The sequence below is a fragment of the Leuciscus leuciscus genome (genome assembly GCF_965113295.1).
Source record: "Leuciscus leuciscus genome assembly, chromosome: 21".
Lineage (NCBI taxonomy): Eukaryota > Metazoa > Chordata > Actinopteri > Cypriniformes > Leuciscidae > Leuciscus > Leuciscus leuciscus.
In genome coordinates, this window is record NC_138745.1 from 27,144,046 (window position 1) to 27,163,587 (window position 19,542).

A 19,542-nucleotide genomic window follows, 5' to 3' on the forward strand; every position below is an offset into this window, starting at 1 on the left:
AAAGGGATGGTTAAAGTTTTGAGGGGAGTGTCTGGGATCTGAAAAGGGATGAGGAAGACTGTTGACGTGTAGCCAGGGAAAGGATGTTTACACTTAAGGCCATTGCACACTGAGTCCGAAATTTTCGTATGCGTTTTTTCGTGTTCGTCAGCCTTAAAATTCGTCACGCACAGAAACCTTGCACACTGAGTCCGATGCGTATTTATTAAACCTTTGCGGGAAAAAACGCAAAAAATACAAAATGGATTCGTCAAGCAGTGAGGATGATTTTGTTTCTGTTGCCCTCTTTCTTCTTAAAAAGAGAAAAAGAAAGAGGAAATATTGGGTCCATCCAATCCTGAGATTGCGCCGAGAGGAAGGAGAGTTTCACCTCCTTATCAAGGAGTTGCGAAATTATCCCAAACGATTCAAAATTTACCTCAGAATGTCAGTGGAACAGTTTGATGCTTTGCTAGCGATACTGGAGCCAAAAAGAAGACCACCAATTTCCGTGAACCAATCGATCCTGAAAAGACACTGGCAGTAGGCTATATGTCTAAGGTATGGGCGCGCGCGCGAACACACACACACACAAACACACACACGGCCGGCGGAAGCGCTGGGCAGACAGAACAGCTGTATACAGGTTATATTTTATACCCAAATAATACATGATTAGTAATCGAATTGGCTGCTCAATCCATTGTGGATTTTGTCGTTCGCTTGTACGGTGGCTCTGAATTGTCCAAAAAACCTCTCAAAATACTGGCTGTGGATGCGAAAAACGCAGAAAATCGAACCCGATCCGAATTTTTTTATTACGGACGAAAGTTTCGTAGACAGTGTGCAAGCGTGATTGACATAACGTGAGGTCGAATATTTTTTTTAACGTGCGAAAATTTCGGATGCGAATTTCGGACTCAGTGTGCAATGGCCTTTAGACTCAATCCAGGGCTGGATCACAGCTACTTCTGACAGCAAATGATACAGAAAGAGAAAGAACAGAGGCGATATTTGTGCTTCATCATTAGTTTGGAAAGGGGCGATGGATATGCACACTTTATTCCTGTACGGCAGGGCAAAGATGTGCCAGATATTTTAGCTGGAGTTTTAAAACTGTACCCTGACTTTGCGTCACAGGTTTCCACCACGTAATTTGGAAAGTGGAAATTCTGTGTTACAACCATGGCTTGACATTCACTTTTTTGCTCACCAGCCATTTTGGCTAGTGGCTTTCCAAATGTACTAGCCACTTAGCATTTTGACATCAATACCATGGGGAAAAAACTGCTATATAGGCCTAGATATTTTTTTAATTATCTCATCATTTGACAGCAAGTATATTAGGCTGCTGTCACTTTTAGACCTGAAACATGGATCCATTATACTGTTACTTATGCATTTTCTTTCTCAACTGTCTCGGCAAGACTAGGGATGGCTCTATACCACAATTTTGGCTTCGATAAGGTACCACAAACTAATACTGTAGTATCGATATTAAATCTATAGTGTTTAATTCTTAAACACCTCTGATTGGCCACGCGCTCAATATATAGGCTATGTCTGTGATTGGTTACAATGATCAACAATGTCATCTTTGTCATCTTTCTGAGTGCTTACACAGATACACACAGGAGCGTTTAAAAGCAGGCATCTATGAGCGGATCCCTAATATATCCGCTGATAGAAGGATCCGCTGATAGACGTCACTTTCAAATGCTCGTGTGTATCTGTGTAAGCACTCGATGAAGAGCGTCGGTATTTTTGACAACTCTAGCTACAACACTTTTGCTTGTGTTTCCAGACAGCAGACAGAAATCACTTGCCCACATCTTTTTACACCTTGCCAATTTGAACATCCAAGCGATTTTATATAATTAAGTAGTAGCGTAGTTAATTTGAGAGATGGTTCTTTACGCTCACGCCAACAACGCACACACAAGCCGTCTGTAATTCCAAATTTCACTTCTACTGACCTCTTTATTAATTCGTTTTGGGCATATTGAGTGAGATTGAACTGCTTTATCCATTTCGTTCCTCTTGTTGTCACATTTGCCGGTTTCACGTCAGTTTGGGTGGCACACTGCTACCTAGCGGTGAACTCCGGAACAGCAGCATGAGTACCTGAAATGAGCAAAATCATGATATTGTACCATTTGAATCCAACCGATATTTTCCCAGTACTGGTATACGAATATAGTGTCCTGCTGTTTGCACATACAGTACAAACCATTCTCCTATATTGCTGCTTTTTGTTTTGTTTTAAAGAGCAGACTTAATATTTCTTAATGGACTTATCTATTTTTTTAAATTCCGCTACTAGTCTGATTACAATCCAATTATAACGATCCATAAACGCAGCTAGTGATATTACGTCACATTCGTCCTCAATGCTGAATCTTTCATCTGATGCACAGTTGCTTCTTTGTCTAAATGCCAGCTGTTTGTGTGTGTGTGTATGTGTGTATGTGTGTGTGTGTGTAACCCCTTTGAAAGACTGTAGAGTGAGTGTTTACAAAGCTGTCTGTCGATTTACCACCACTATCACTCCAGTGCCAAGTCTTATTCACACACAAATACAGACAAAAAGAGAGACCCTCTCTCTTTCACTAGTTTGCTTTGTTCATTCATCCTTATTTATTAGCTTGAGATTTGCTCATCCAATGACCTTAATATTCAAGTGAACTTTCTCTAGCACTATGTTTCCATCCACCTATTTTTATGCACATTTTGGGATATCGTATTAAAAAACACTGTATGGAACCAGCAAGATGTGCATAAATGAATATCCATTTCTATGCTGTACATCAGGGCTATTCAATTAATTTGTAATTGGGGCCAGTTCATGAAACTGAGGCAAAATAAGGGGCCGGAGAATATGAGTAATTATGGTAACAAATAAAGAAATTACAACAACATACTGAAGGAATCAATATATTCTATTTTGTAAATGCAGAACAACATATGCACATTGTGATGCACTAAGACACATAGGCCCAAGGCATTGTTACATTCAAATGGCAATACAATGTTGAAAAATCAGAGATACAGACAATTAAAGAAATGCAATTAACCAACAGAAAACATCCACTTAGTTGCACATAACTGTACCAACACAACTTTACAGCTCGTTATCCTCAATTGACAATGAGGAGATACATTTATTTTTTCCATCTAAAAAAATAAAATAGACTGCCCCATAAATCCACACATGGACTACCACTGTACTCACTTTTGTCCATTTTGAACATAAATCAGACACCTAACAATCAGTCTAGGTCAGCCATATCACAGATATTTAAGATTGAGTGACAGGCAACATCAAATGTATCTCCACCAACAAAAATAAAACCAAAGTGCATAGTGTGGTACAGAATAGAATTAAAACAACATAACAGTGCATGGTATTTTATCAAGGCAATGTATTTCAAATAGCATCACTCAGTTTAGGTGAGCCATATCAGTAGTTTAGAATTTCATTAATTTAACTAACAAACAACTTCAATTCCAAGTGCACCAACAAAAATAAAACCAAAGTGCATTGTATGGTGCAGAATAGAATAATAACAACATAACAGTGCATGGCACTTTATCAAGGCAAAACATTTCAAACTGCATTCAACAATAATACCACATCAAGAAAAACATTAAGTGCATAATATGGTGTGAATAACATGTTAATTGCATCATACTGTTTGCCAACATTTGCCATCTAATGAGAGAAATGGCATTTTTTTTGACTTGGCAAGAGCAGTGAAGTCAGTTGTATATGTTGTCAGGGCAATGCGCAAGCAGTGTTGCAGATGCTGGTCAGTGAGGGATATGCGATTGTGAGTTTTAATGGCATTCATGTGTGAGAATGATGACTCACAAGTGTATGTTGAGCCAAACATTGTCAGAAGAAAAAGTGCAAGACCCCTTGAATGTGGAAATTTCTCTCGGCTGACTTCATGGGTCTAGAATTTCTCAAAACCTGCCTGCAGCAATGACTGTCGCAAGAGTTCCAGTTGTAAAGACCCCTCATCCAATGATGATACCAGCTCCTTCCCTTTCAATGCAAAGTCTGCCTCAACATTCACACAGAACGGGTCCTTCACAAATCTCATCACTTCACTGGAGATGCTGAAATCCTCAAACCTAGTGGAAAAGTTGTTTTTCAACGAGTCAATAAACCCTGACATCACCTCTGTAATTTGCAGGCCAGATTTCCTCAATGTTTCTCCACAAGTTCTGTGACTGTTTTATCTCTGCCCTGCAACTCAATGTTGAGTTGGTTCAAATGTTGGAAAACGTCGCTCAAAAAGCAAACCGCGGCATTAAACTCATCATTTTCCATCAGAGACAGAAACTCGCCAGCTTTTTTCAATTTTGAAGACCGGAGAAACACCAGAATCTCCCCTCTTAGTTCACAAAAACGTTTCAAAGCATTTCCTTTGCTAAGCCATCTAATGTCATTGTGAAAGAGCAAATCTTTATATTCAGCAGACATGTCAGTCAACAGCTTGCGGAAAAGGCGGTGCTGTAAACTGGAGGTACAACGGATGAAGTTTATAATTGCCATGACAGAGTCCATGGTCTCTTTTAACTCACCACTGAGCTTGGCACACAGGAGGCTTTGGTGGATGAGGCAATGCGGAGATCTCATCTGCGGAGCCGCAGCTGCCATCCTCCCGGCGAGCCCCTGATCCCTGCCCGCCATCGAGGGCGCACCACCCGTCACCAACATGTTGATGCGCGCCAAATCCAAGTTGTTCTCCTCAAAGAATGAAGCAATTTTGGTGAAGAGAATCTCACCGGTAGTGTGCCCCTCTATGGGAATTAGTCCAAGCAGATCCTCACGAAAACATTCCCCATCAAAAAAATCGCACATAGAGGCACAGCTGTGCAACATCACTGTTATCAGTCGACTCATCCACGGCCTAAGACATCACCTCAGCCTTCCTCAGCTTGTCCAAAAGCGTCTAGAAAACGTCCGATGCAAGGGACTCGACTCTCCTCATATTTGATGTGTCCGAAATTGGAATTGGAAACTGTCACTGTGCGGTGCGCGCGATTTTAGTTTGTCCACGAGAGATATCATGGCTTTTGAGCGAGCGAAGCATAATAATTGCTCAATAATTGGATGTACAAATGAACACCAAAGCCTTTTTTTAGTTCCTTCATCCAAGCCCCAGAAGAACCAGTGGATTAATTTCATTTTCTCTGGAAATGCGCCGACTCAACTTCCCAAAGTTTTGCATGTCTGCGGCAAACATTTCACCGTCGACTGTTTCCTCAACTTGGGTCAATACACAGCTGGGCTTGCTGTACGTCTGAAACTAAAGTCTGTATCAGTACTCAGTACCAACTCTCTTTGACTCAGCTACACACCTCGGACAAGTAAGTCAACTAATGATAAGTGTGTTGCTTTACTGTTTATGGTTACCTAGCTTGTTACACGTAGAATGTGGCTGTAACATTAGCTATGCAGTTACTTGCGCTAATGTAAAGGTAGACAGCATCAAGTATGTGTGTGAATACACACACTGTAACGCGAGTGTTGTACACTTCTTACAAAGCGCTATACAAATAAACTTGACTTGACTTGACTTCTTTGTTATATTGGATAACCGTTTTCCTGTTGGTTATATGGCGCGCGCGATATCCGCATTTCAAGATCGCAGAGCTTGATGTAATTGTAATAAGATAAATTACAGACGTTACAGATCTCTGTGTACTAGAACATCTAGGCACAAAAAAAAAAGTTTTTCCCCCATGCTATCTCCAGCTTAAACAGCTAACACAGCAATTAACACCGGTTTTAAAATTAATTATCAGCATGTGAGAGAGAAGCAATAATTAGATTTTTTTTGTTAAAAAAAACATACAAATTTTATTTATAGAGCTGTACACAATGCACAAATCTGTATAAGTCTGTTTCAGATGTATACCACAATATAATTGTGTATATAGATATATGAAATATAAATTATGTAAACAAATAAATTATGTAATATCATTTTGTCGTTTCATAGATCTAATTTTAAGTATTAATGTTATTCACTAAACATGCTTATCTTCTATTTTAAACTAACCATTCGGAAACGTCCTGCTGGAGCCGCTGAGTTGCAACTTCTTCATCCGTTGCCTCTTCATCTGGATCAGATTCTGGGTCAAACTGAAATGCTTGAATGACTGCGTGTTTGAGTGCCATTGCAAAATATCCAACGGAAACATGCATGGTACCGTTGCCGCAAGATGGTCAAGGCCACACCCACCCTCCACCTTGCGCCGCCTTTCTCCTCCTCATTAGCATTTAAAGCTACAGACACCGAAACGGCCCGTCTGAATGAAGCTCATTCTGGGACTGGCTTGTAGTGGCTATAATTCTGCACCGAGGCTGAATTTTTGGAAAGAGATTTCAGATACAGTACTAGGGACCACTAAGGCCTATATTAAAGCCTACAAAAAGTAGCATGTCACGGGACCTTTAACTGGAGATTTTTTTTATTTTTTATATTGGTACATTCGTGCCGCGAGATGTTTCAAAAGTGGTGGGGACAATATCGACCACGCCTATGACTACACTTCACTCCAAGGGCCGGTACAAAATCCCTCAGGGGCCGGACCCAGCCCTGGGGCCGCCAATTGAATAGCCCGGCTGTACATTTATAATGTTGTGATTCACTTGTAGCATTTAAAACAATGTATTTACATTTTTAATGTTTTATTTTATAAGACAAAATAGTATAGATTTTTAATAAATCAGGCATGAAATATCTAATCTGAGCAGGGTAGAGAAAGCATGAACTTCATAAGAGATTTTTTTTTTTTTCTGACTGCTCATTAGTTTATTGTTTTAGAAAAAGATGCATTTAAGTGTTCCGCCTGTAGCCAAGATAAACATGCAATCATTGAGTAAGCATTATTGGATTCAGCTGATTTATGTTGGATGTTAGAAACAACAAATGAATTAAAATTGAGAAAAATGTTTGATGAACCGACTTGTTTCCGGTGTAAGCCTATGTTTTGCACCAGATTTTGAGGTGAGTGCCAGCAGAAACGCTCCTTCCTTCCTTCTCCTGCCAGGTCAACGAGTGTTCTTTACTAGAGTACTAATCTGGCTTAGTCACCTGCTCACCTCCCTACAGGACCATATGTCTGCTTGTTTCTGCTGTATGCTTTGTGTTTGACACTGGGACATGAAGGACAGTGTCCTTCAATCTTGCCTTCTGATCACAGGAAAATGGAGTCCAGACATTGTTTAAATCACTACAGATACATCTGTAAAAAATAAAAGTTTGTTGTCCTGTGCACAAGGAACTGTAAGTTAAAATATTTCCTAATTAACCAAATTTTACTTATAAAAGTTACTCAAATTATTAATGTTAAATGCAAGTTACAGATGTTCTCTTAATTAAATGCTCTTTAAGCATAATGGTAATGTCTTTGTATACATTATTTGCCAGTTGAGCTACAGATACTTTTGGTAATAATTGTGGGCCCTGTTTCTACACTAATTCCTAAAGATGGGTGGGGTGTCGTAAGTTCTGCTTCAACCTGCCTGGGTAATCACTAGTGATCGCCACAAAGGATGTTAAAGAAGTTAGATGTTTGAAAAAAACAGGCAATCTCTCTCATTGCTGCCTCTTTTCTTTGGATATTTGGGAATATATTTATATATATTCACACTCTCACAGTGGTACTTAATTCTCCATTCAGTTGGGATTGGCTTCTTTAGTGGACTAGATCAGTCTCTGTTTGTTAGTCATGGAGGAGGACTGTCACTACCTAATTTCCCATTCTGGCAGAAACATAAATATGTTCAAATGCTCAGGCAAATTCATATTGTACTTGTATACTTCATGCACACAGAACTTCATGATTCATCATTGTCTAAAACTTTGAAATAAGTTAGTTAATGAAAGTGTTGAGCAAGCGGAGTGACTTGTCAAATTTATTAAATGTTTTAAAATAAAAGTTGATGCCCACTAATCTGTACAAAAGTTTCAAAAGTTCCCTTCTGTTCCAAAATAACTGAGTCAGACAAACTGGAGGAAACACGATTACTTCTATATTTACACTGCCTTTCCAAGCATTACCACATTTTCAAAATTTTCTGGAATTAATGCAAATTCGAAATGATAAAATTACATATACTGTATATGAAGAGTTCAGATGCAAAAGCCTCTAAGTGCCATCTGAAATTTTCTTCTAGAATTATCATTTTTATCAAGCTCGTATATTTAAGTTAAATAATTTCACTTAAATGGCAATGCAAATTACCTATTAATTGTCATTTAAGTGAAATTACTTAACTTAAATATACAAGCTTTATAAAAATGATCATTCTAGAAGAAAATTTCAGATGGCACTTAGAGGCTTTTGCATCTGAACTCTTCATATATATATACACACACACACACACACACACACACACACACACACACTACCGTTCAAAAGTTTGGGGTCAGTAGATTTTTTATGTTTTTAAAAAGTATCTTCTGCTCACCAAGGCTGCATTTATTTGATTAAAAATACAAACAAAAACAGTAATATTGTGAAATATTATTCTAATTTAAAACGGCTATTTTCTATGTGAATATACAGTAAAGTGTAATTTATTCCTGTGATCAAAGCTGAATTTTCAGCATCATTATTCCAGTCTTCAGTGTCACATGATCCTTCAGAAATCATTCTTCTAATATGATGATTTGATGCTCAAGAAACATTTATGATTATTATCAATGTTGAAAACAGTTATTTACATTTTTATTTCATGATGCTATGATGAATAGAAAGTTCAAAAGAACAGCATTTATCTGAAATCTAAAGCTTTTGTAACATTAAACACTACCGTTCAAAAGTTTGGGGTCAGTAAGAGTTTTAATTTTGTTTTTGGGGGAAATAAATAAAATAAATCAATACTTTTATTCATCAAGGATGAGTTAAACTGATCAAAAGTCACAGTAAAGACATTTATAATGTTAGAAAATATTCTATTTTAAATAAATGCTGTTCTTTTGAACTTTCTATTCATCAAAGAATTTTGAAAAAAAATTGTACACAACTGTTTTCAACATTGATGATAATAATAATGAATGTTTCTTGAGCATCAAATCATCATATTAGAATGATTTCTGAAGGATCATGTGACACTGAAGACTGGAGTAATGATGCTGAAAATTCAGCTTTGATCACAGGAATAAATTACAGTTTAAAATAGAAAACAGTCATTTTAAATTGTCATAATATTTCACAATATTACGTTTTTTTTTTTTTTTTTTTTTTTTTTTTTTATCAAATAAATGCAGCCTTGGTGAGCAGAAGATACTTCTTTTAAAAACATAAAAAAATCTTACTGACCCCAAACTTTTGAACAGTAGTGTATAGGAGTGCAGGTAGACTGTAAGGGCCTATGCCTGATGTTCAGACAAAATGACTCGCATGAACTGACTCGTCAGCTGGAAATATCAACACTCATTGGAATCTTGCACTGGGATCTCCCAGTTTTTTTTTTTTCCCTCACCAAAAGATCTCAATGCAAAGAGAATTGCTGTTACTCAACCAGTTTCTGGGGCTTAGCCCTCGTGTCTGAACATGTTCATGTTTGTTCTTCCTTCACAGCAACTTACTCAGTCCGCTTATTAAAGTAGTGCACAGAGAATGTGACGAACGATGACTGGAATTTCTTAGTCAACAAGCCTCTGATTTTCCATTGTTTCAGAGGGTTTCCCATGTGTTGATCAGAACTGCAGCACTTTGAGGGTAAAATGCTAAATTCCTGAAATCATTTTACCCTATTAGTGTTCTGGTTTCACTTATTTTCCCTTGTGAAATCAACAAACACTTGAATCTTCTAGAGGAACAATGCATGTATGTGTGATCCAACAGTTCCTAGGTGTTTTATAATGGCTATTTGAACACCCTCAGTGATGTTTAGGGTATTTTATGTTTTTTTTTTTCTCTCTCTCGGGAGGCTTAAAGTTTTGATACTCCATCAAATGCATGAGTTACATCAGCGCATTCTTTCTGTAACTGACACACATTGGCTGTGTCCAAAATCAAAAGCAGCTGCCTCTCTTCCCATTCCATCTGTGACTTAACAGGCAGTATTATAGTATGAAGGCACCTTTTTAGGTTTCAGACTGGCTTTCAAAGCACTATAACAATGATCACATTCAATGAGCTTTAGAGAACCAAGAATTTGTTTAATAATTTATTTAATTTACCACTTTTAATTAGGGATGATGAAATAAATATCCCTAATATCATCTGATAACCTTTATGGTACCGATATCATGGTCAGATGAGGGATTTTTTCTATTTAATGTATAGACCTTATTCAGAACAGCACCATGACAGGTATGAAAGTGAGGCTGTGAGGAATAGACTTTCAAAAACGGACCCCAACATTTTTAACAGTATTTCGTACATTTACAATAATTGAAGATTTTTATTTTTATTTTTTAATTTAATAAAAAAAATGGTGTAGAATTTTATTAGTATCACACTACTTTAAAATGTTTTCAAAATAACTTAAAATTAGCTTTCATTAGCCTCAATAGAGGAACTGAGAATGCACAATTAAATAGCCAATATTGGATGATTTATCTCCAATATCAATCAAAACACTTATTTAAAAAATCTGTAGTTCTGTAATATCTGCTGATAACTGATATGATACTGATATACTATGCATCACTTCTTCCTTCCACTTCTATGACTCAAAACATCATGAATACTGTGTTCCGCCACAGGGGAAGAGGAGTGGTGTGGGTTAACACTAGGCTTTTAATTTTAGATTTTGAGTTTCTTTAAAGTCCCCCTGTGGTGAAAATCCAGCTTTTAATGTTGTTTGTATGTCTATGTGGTGTTTTTAATATGCTTTAAGACAAACCATTTGCAAATTCACAAGTCAACACCATTGCTGAGTATTTTCTGCTTAAAACGGCAGTGAACCAAAGACAGTCTCAAAAACAAGGTTTGAAATCACTGGTGTTTCTGACGTCACAAACTGCCTTGTAACCAATCACATGGATCTCTGAGCTGGTGCGAGTGAGTGGAGGCGGAGCTAATTAGCATATTGATAGAACCACGTATACTAAAAGAGGCAAGGGTGTATCGAGAGTTACATTCAAGCTAGGCATGAAGATTTATTTTTTCAAAGAAAAAACATTTAAATATGTCATTTTGGTGATCAAAGATGAGTTTTAAGGGATAAAATGATTGACTTGTAGTATTTTGTCAAGAGAAGCTCTTCTACTTTTTTTGTTGCACCAGCCTAACTCAGACAAAATGTCACTTTCAGACGCTCTTTCACCTGGCAACTACATGACTCTTGCTGTGACCCTTGTCACCTCCCAGTCGGGTCACCTGTTACCCCTGATCCCGACACTTGAGAGGTCCCGAGAGAGAGACACACTCTCTCTGACTCACAGCAGACAGAGAGCTCTTTGAGCTTCTTAAACATGTGCGTTTCAGCTCTCATTTCCTCTCTTTATCATTCTCTATCTCTCTCGTATTCACACTCTCACAGTGGTACTTAATTCTCCATTCAGTTGGGATTGGCTTCATTAGTGGATTAGATCAGTCTCTGTTTGTTAGTCATGGAGGACTGTCACTACCCAGTTTCCCATTCTGGCAGAAACATGCTCCCCTATGAATATGTTCAAATGCTCAGGCAAATTCATATTGTAGACTTGTATACTTCATGTACACAGAACTTCATGACTCATCATTGTCTAAAACTTTGGACTACACAAGGCCTCCACCCCATGATTGCTCTCATGTGAATGACTTAATGTGTTTTAGTGTGCGAATAAACAGATTTGAGCTTGTTGTCGTCCAAGATAGAGGTGAAATCAGTCTCCCTGTTTCTTCAGCATCCAAGTATACATTTATTTAGTCAATCTCATCAGAGCTTAACGATGAGAATCGCTCGGTGCCAATGTGAGAGAGGTTTGAGCAATTTATCAGAACTATTACTTGTGCTGGATTGTTGCCGTCAGTTCTGTTTGTGCGTGGAGATGCTATTAAACGAGCAGATGGGCAAAAGAGTTAGGGGATGTACACACAGGGCACATTATTCACTATGTACACTTACCATTCAAACGTTTTGGGATGTTCTTTTTGAATGTTTTTGAAAGAAGTCTCCTCTTTCTCTCTCATTTAAGGCTGCATTTATTTGATCAAAAATACTTGGAAAAACTAACATCGTGAAAAAGATTATTTTTAAAATATACTATTTAAACAGTTTTTTATATTAATATATTTTAAAGTGTAATTTATTCCTTCTGAATTTTCAGCAGCCATTACTCAAGTCTTAGGTGTCACATGATCCTTAAAAAAAATCATTCTATTCTAATATGCTGATTTGGTGCTCAGGAAACATTTTATTATCAGTTGAAAACAGTTGTGCATCTAAATATTTTTGATACAAAGCATGATAATTTTTTTCCAGGATTATAAAAGAACAGCATTTATTTGAAATATATATATTTACAGCTCAGTTGAAATGTGATTTCTTTTGCCTTGTTTCTGAAGATTCATCAGCAGTGGAGCTTAGAACACAGATAAAGTCAATGTGAAATGGCTTTCACAACACTTTTTACTTTATTAGAGTTAAACAAGATATTTAATGAGAAATTAAAGAGTGTATGTAACTATTTATTTTATAAAACAAATCTTAACGTTTAATAATTGGCCTGACTGGACCAACAGAAAAATCCTTATTGCTAAGCCTTGCTCATTTAGGAAGCTAATACTACAAAAGCAAATAGATTGTTTGTTATTCCCTAGATGCTCATAATTGAGGACTCTGGTCTGACATCATGTTTTGAGATCATCACTTCAGAATTAGTGCTTTCTCCTCTTAAAAAGGAAAAAGCATCCAACTGACAAATACATTGGGGAACCAGCAATGTATTAATGTTGTTGTATAGGTGTCATGTTTGATTCTTCTCTTTTGTTTGTGATGCTCAGGTGATGAGTGAACATGGAGGCTGGATCGGTGGTGCGTGCTGTGTTTGAGTTCCTCCCCAGCGTCTCTGAGGAACTCCCTCTGTTTACTGGAGAGGTCATTGAAGTGCTCAGTGTTGTTGATGAATTTTGGCTGCTCGGAATCAAAGATGGAGTCACAGGTAAAGTCACAGTAAAGGATTCCACAATGCATGTAGTCTTCTGCCTTTCACACCGGTGTTGATATCTTTTCATTCTGTCTGCCCTCAGGCCAGTTTCCCAGCACTTTTGTGGAACCTGTTGTAATCCCAAGCACCAAGACTGGCGAGAATCTGTATGTGTGCATCAATGACTTTAACTCTGTAGAAGCTGGAAACTTACCACTAAAGAGAGGTACATACATTTACTCTTAGTTATTAAACATGTATGAGTTTTTGTCCAGGTTCATTAAGTTTAAAGGGTATTATTTAAATGCATTTATTTTGATGCCATTCTGAATATAAGGAATGTGTATACTATATCACTACAAAGGGAAAATGTAAAAAATTATGAATTATGCTGATGTTTAATGCACATTAACTCACCGCACCGCACATTAAGGTCATCATTTACTCACCCTCATGTCATTCCAAACCTGTATGACTTTCTTTATTCACAGAAAAATTCAAAGACATAATGGAGTCCCAATCATGAATCTTTGGACATTTGCAATTTCTGCAAAATCTGCAAAAAAAAATTTTTTCAAAAATGAAAAGAAAGAGAGAGAAATATATAATGTATATATTATATATTTATATTAATATGATTTTAAAGATATTATTGCTATATATATATATATATATATATATATATATAGCAATAATATCTTTAAAATCCTTCCCTCACAAAAAGCTATCATGTGGTATCAGAAGACTTGTTTTTCACAGAAGAAAGATAATCATACAGGTTTGGAACAGGTTTTTTCTTAATGACTACAGAATTTTCATCTTTGAACCAGTTATTGCTTTAACAAAGAAGTGTAATCCATACATAGATTGATTACGGTTGAAATACCATAGGTAGCTGACTCTTAAATCCCTTTGTACTTCTATTTTCTCTTTCCTTCAGCATAAGTCCTGCTTACTCAGAGTGGCATAATGTCATATATCAGAGGTACATTTTATTTTTTATAGTAGACAGTAGAGCCCTAGATTGTATATCACCTCTACTGTAGCCACTGAACACCCTAACTGTTATGAGGGGATTTAGAGGTTTAATTCCTCTCTTGTCTCTTGTTTTAGCTATAGTGAATTAAAAATAGAGGCTCTGATTCATAGATATGGTTTATTCCTGATTTTATGGTCTATTTTTAAGCTTATATCATCAGAGGTTCCAGATTTAAAGCACTATACATTCAATTTAAAATGCCATTTTTAAGAAGTGATCCCAGTTCACCACTAGATGTCACTAGTTGTGTTTATATTGTTTAGAGAAAAAATACTCATAACCCCAACAGATAATACACATTTTTTTTAAATTATATTTCTGTATTACTTATCTGTTATTTCAATTAGTTCCGTAATGTTTTTTCTTCTTTTCATTGCTTGCCTTGGACAATTGTTTGTGGTATTTTGCATAATACACTGTTTATGTTTGTAGTAGTCAGTACTGATCTAATGTGGAAACTGTGATTCGTCTAGTGCACACTCCCTTTATTTTGATGTGAAAAACACAACTGGATGAATTTATTTTCCACTATCATGTCAGTGGGGATCATATACGCTGTTCTAGTTTATGAGTTAAACACAATGGGAGGCGGAGAGCGTCTGTGTGGAATGTGACCCCTGTGACTCTAATGGACATTTTGGCTCCTGTTGATGTCTATGTGTGTGTGTGTTTGCTTACTAAAACTGGCCACACCAATGACTTTACTGCCATGCAAACTGACTTGAGGTCAGAAGTTCGCTTCACTCAGCTCTAATGCTATTTACAAGGACAGCATAAGGGAATGAAGTCTTTTGCCCTGACTGCGAATAAGAGTGTAAACGCAATTAGACAGCTAAAAGTTACATTTCCATTTACTATTAAGGTACTTAGAAGGGATAGTTTGCCCAAAAAATGAAAATCCTGCCATCATTTATTCACCATGTCATTTCAAACCTGTCACATTAACAGAATGACTTAAAAAAAAAACTTTAAAAAAACATGGTTTAGCATGATACAATTAAGAAGAAAGATGTTTGTTATGCAAATAAGTATTAGCTAATACAAATAAAACTAATGCACATAATACAAAACATAATCCATCTCAGACCTTATATATGTTATATGATTATTTTAAGCTTGACAGAAGGTTGATTGTTGTTCTGTTGCACATGCAGATGGACATCTTTCGCATTTTGCTATTTTTTTTTAATCTTTAGAATCTTGTGCCATTCACATTGAATTTAAGACACTGTGTCAAATAAAAAAATGTATAGTTTAATTAAAAAAAAGATTAACACTGCATTACGTATTAAGACTAGTATTCAGAGAATGTGTCTTTAATAAAAGTTTATGCTTTCTTAATGTACTGGCAGTACTTTAATGTAGAAAAAGCCTGCCAGTTCAATAAGAAATTCACTTATATTTCAATTTATTAATTAATTACTAAATTATTTATCCTGTTTGTCTGTCCTTAGATGTTTTATTCATTTAATTACTTATTTATTTTTAAATTATTTTACATTGTTCTTGCCATGAAAACTTTAGATGCTGATATAAAACAAACAAATATGTAATGAAAAATTATAAAATCTTAATAAATATACTCAAGATACAGTCTATATAGACAATCTCGTCAAGTAAATTTGTCTCTATTACTAAATGTTTTGATATTTCTACAAAAAAAATGGTAACACTTTACAATAAGGTTCATTAGTTAACTACATTAGTTGACATTAACTAATAATGAACTGCACTTATACAGCATTTGTTCATCTTTGTTAATGTTAATTTCAACATTTACTAATACTTTATTAAAATCTTGTTAACATTAGTTAATGCACTGTGAACTAACATGAACAAACAATGAACAGCTTTATTTTTATTAACTAACATTAACAAAGATGAACAAAAACAGTAATAAATGTATTGCTCATTGTTAGTTCATGTTAGTTACTACTTTAACTAATGTTTAATAAAGGAACCTTATTGTGTTACCAAAAAAATAAATGAAACGCTCATTAAGAAGTCACGCAAGAAGGCTGCATTCTGAACAAGATGTAGAGGTTTCATTAAATACAACTGGAATTTTATTTATTGCCATTATTTTTTGTTCTGGTTATCACTTTGTGATATCTCAATCCTTTTTTATTTGGATGGTTATATCTTGTACTCTCTCCTGCTGTAGGTGATGTAGTTGCTGCTGAATGCAGTGTGGATGCTGTGTGGATAAGAGGGCATAATGCGTGGGGCTCACGTGGGCTCTTCCCTGTGTCTTGCATTAAAGAGCTGGAGCTTTCTGGTCGTTCCAGGCAGCTGTCAGAGCGCAGTGCAGCCGCCCAGGCCTCTGAGCTCCCCCCACACGCACTGGGCCAGGCCCGTGCCCTCATGAGCCTTCACGCCCAGCTGGACGAGGAGCTAGACTTTCGGGAGGGTGATGTCATCACCATCATAGGCCTGCCAGAAACTGGCTGGTTCCAGGGAGAGCTGGCTGGCAGGACAGGAGTTTTCCCTGAGGGATTTGTGGAGCTGCTCGGACACCTCCGCTCACCTCTGGAGGAGCCTGAACTTCAGACCCTGGAACAGTATCCGGCTTACAGCATGGAAGAAGAAGAAGAAGAAGAGGAGAAGAGAGAGGAGGAAGAGCGGGATGAGGAAAATCCAGAAATGGAGACTCAACAACAGCAAGAGGAAGAAGAAGAGGAGGAAGAAGAGGGAGCTGTATACGGTATTGCGCTTTATGAATTCCGGGCCCTTGAGCCAGGCGAGCTAGACTTTGATGTCGGTGATAGGATTCGTATCCTCGCTACGCTGGAGGACGGGTGGTTGGAGGGGCAAATACATGGCAGAAGAGGAGTTTTTCCCCATCGATTTGTCAAGATGGAAGGACAGCTGCAAATCGTCCCACAAACTGAGACTTTAATTAGTGAAATTAGTGTACCCGAGAGAGAAGAAGAATGTTACACTCCCGATTATACCTCAGTTAAGCATGATCGTTCGGTTGCAGAATATGGGCAAGAGTGGACTACCCAGGAAGACAACACGGTGTGGGACCTGGATTACTTTGAGCGCCGGGAGGAGGAAAGAAAGGATGACCATGGGCGCTACATGCACTCCGATCAAAGTTCTCAAGAGAGAGGAATGACTCCAAGTCAATCACAGGTTCAGTCACAAGAAAGAAGTCGAGAAAGACCCCCACCCCCTCAAACGCAGCCCCGCAGAGCGAGTAGCTCAGCCCACAGAGGAGTCCGAAGGACCAGAATGGGCAGCCCCAATCTGGGTAGACCCCAGCTGCCCCCCAGGCCAAGTCTTCATGCTCTCAGCAACAGGCAACACAGCAACGGTTCTCACACCAGCTTACGAGAACCTCCCCCAGCACCCATCACGAGGAACCAGAGTCTTAATCCTCCCTCCAGATCCTCACCCAGTTTCACCTGGACAAGAAACAATGGTAGCTATGCCTCTCATGACAGCAGAAACCCCTTCAGCAGTAAAACCTCTGGTGAGAAGAACAGGCAGAAAAAGCTAACTCGACACGCAAGTGTCAATGATGCGGATCTAATATCCGGTGGCCACAGCGACCAATGGGCACGGTCTCAAGGACAGGGTCCAAATGGGTTACCGACATCTCAGACGATGGGGATTTTGGATCTGTCATCTGGGGAACTTGAAGCCAAGCTTTCTCAGCAACTGATAGAGTTCGAAAGGAGCTTGCCGGGTCATGGCAACGGAGCAACGGAACAGAGCCGATGGGAGGAGGTTAGTGGCGGATGGGGCAACAAAATTTCCCGTCACTTCTCCATTATGGACTACAGCAATGAGAATGACATAATCCGTGGCTCCTCCCACTCTTCGATGGAACATCTGTTGCCCGCCACTTCCTCTCCATCTGGCTCTGCATCCTCCTCTCTGGAGAGACGGAGAATGCTACGCCCACCTCCTCCTCGACCTCGGGTCCTTAGGCCACCAGCACCTACAAACTTGCATTGTCCTCAAACCAATGGTCGTATTGCTCCTCAGCCGTACAGACCCGCACGTCCGGCACCACGCCCACCTCCTCTATGTCCACGCTCCAATGCTGTGGAGTCCCGCCCCCCTCCATCCACTTCCAATCCATTTTATAACTCGCCAGAAGAGGAAGAGACTGTTGAAGAGGTGGAAGAGGCAGAGGATGCTCTGGAGACAGAGAAAGAGATGGAGAGCGAAAGAGAGAGGGAGCAGGAGCAATACAGGTTACTCCTGAGGTTGGAGGAGGTGGAAAGAGACATTGATATGTATTCTCACACAGCCCAGGAGCTGCAGGCCATGCTGGAAGAGGAGCAGGATGAGACTTCGAGACAACAGGCTCTGGAGAATCTGGAATTCTGCACCTACACCATGGAGACACTAACCCTGGAGCAGCAGCAGCTGCAAGGTAGTCTTTAATTCCTTTCTTTATTCTCACATCAGTAGATTGTGTTTTTACAACTGATACAGATATTATTCTGATATATATCTGATATTTATTATAATAACTTCAACAACAATAATTAAATGCTGCATGTTTCCTACTTTTTTTAATGAATGAATGAATGAATACTAAATTCATTTATTTAGTATTCATTCATTCATTAAAAAAAGTAGGAAACATGCAGCATTTAATTATTGTTGTTGAAGTTATTATTATAGTGCTGCATGTTTCTCACTAACTAATAATTGTTTTAGTTCCAATTATTATTATTAGTGACAAACATGACAAACATACAGTATATAGTACTATAATAGTACTTAATCGTAATTTATTATTATTATTATTATTAATGAATAATTAATCAATTAATTATTGAATGGCTGCATGTACATTGTACCTGTGTACATTATTGTTTCCTGTTGAATGCACAATGGCACAATGACACCAAGGAGTTGCATTTATTGCTAGAGAAAAATAGGTGGAACCGATTATTTGTGTTTTATTGGCTATTTCTGTAAAAAAACTGAAATGTATGTAGTAGCATGAAATAAGACCGTATCAATGAGTTCTTCGACTGACTTCCCTGAGACTTAGTGTTTCCACTTAAGCCACTCTTGTTGTATGCTGGTCACACTCTCTGAGAAAAGAGAACAGCAGCTCATAATAGTTCTAGAAAACAACCTGTCAGCTGGCCAATGTGTTCAGCCATTAGTTTGATTTGAATTCGTAGATTTCCTCACAATATTCATCCACTATCTTCTTTTGAGGTCAAATTACATCTTGCATGTTATAGGTGTTCCCGATGAATGATTTCGATAAGCTTTTGAAACCGTCATGCAAGACAAAGTTCACCGTACTGGGTGTGTCGATACACAGAAGTTATGTTAATGTATGTTAAAATTCCCCACACTGTGTGTGTCAACATAACTTGTTTCCTATGAAGTCCATCTATATCAATATACATTGGCTGGTTTGCCAACATCTTCTCAAAG

At 37.9% G+C, this 19,542-nt stretch overlaps 1 protein-coding gene across 1 annotated transcript in view; it reads left to right on the forward strand.

Annotated features, from left to right (window-relative positions):
• The window catches only part of dnmbp (dynamin binding protein), a 53,063-nt gene that overhangs the window by 7,505 nt on the left and 26,016 nt on the right, over window positions 1–19,542 (forward strand). Inside the window, exons 2-4 of the mRNA XM_082152965.1 lie at window positions 12,943–13,100; window positions 13,189–13,311; window positions 16,289–18,514. Of these exons, the coding sequence (XP_082009091.1) occupies window positions 12,956–13,100; window positions 13,189–13,311; window positions 16,289–18,514 (2,494 nt within the window). The 5' untranslated portion in view covers window positions 12,943–12,955. The remainder of the gene's footprint in view (window positions 1–12,942; window positions 13,101–13,188; window positions 13,312–16,288; window positions 18,515–19,542) is intronic.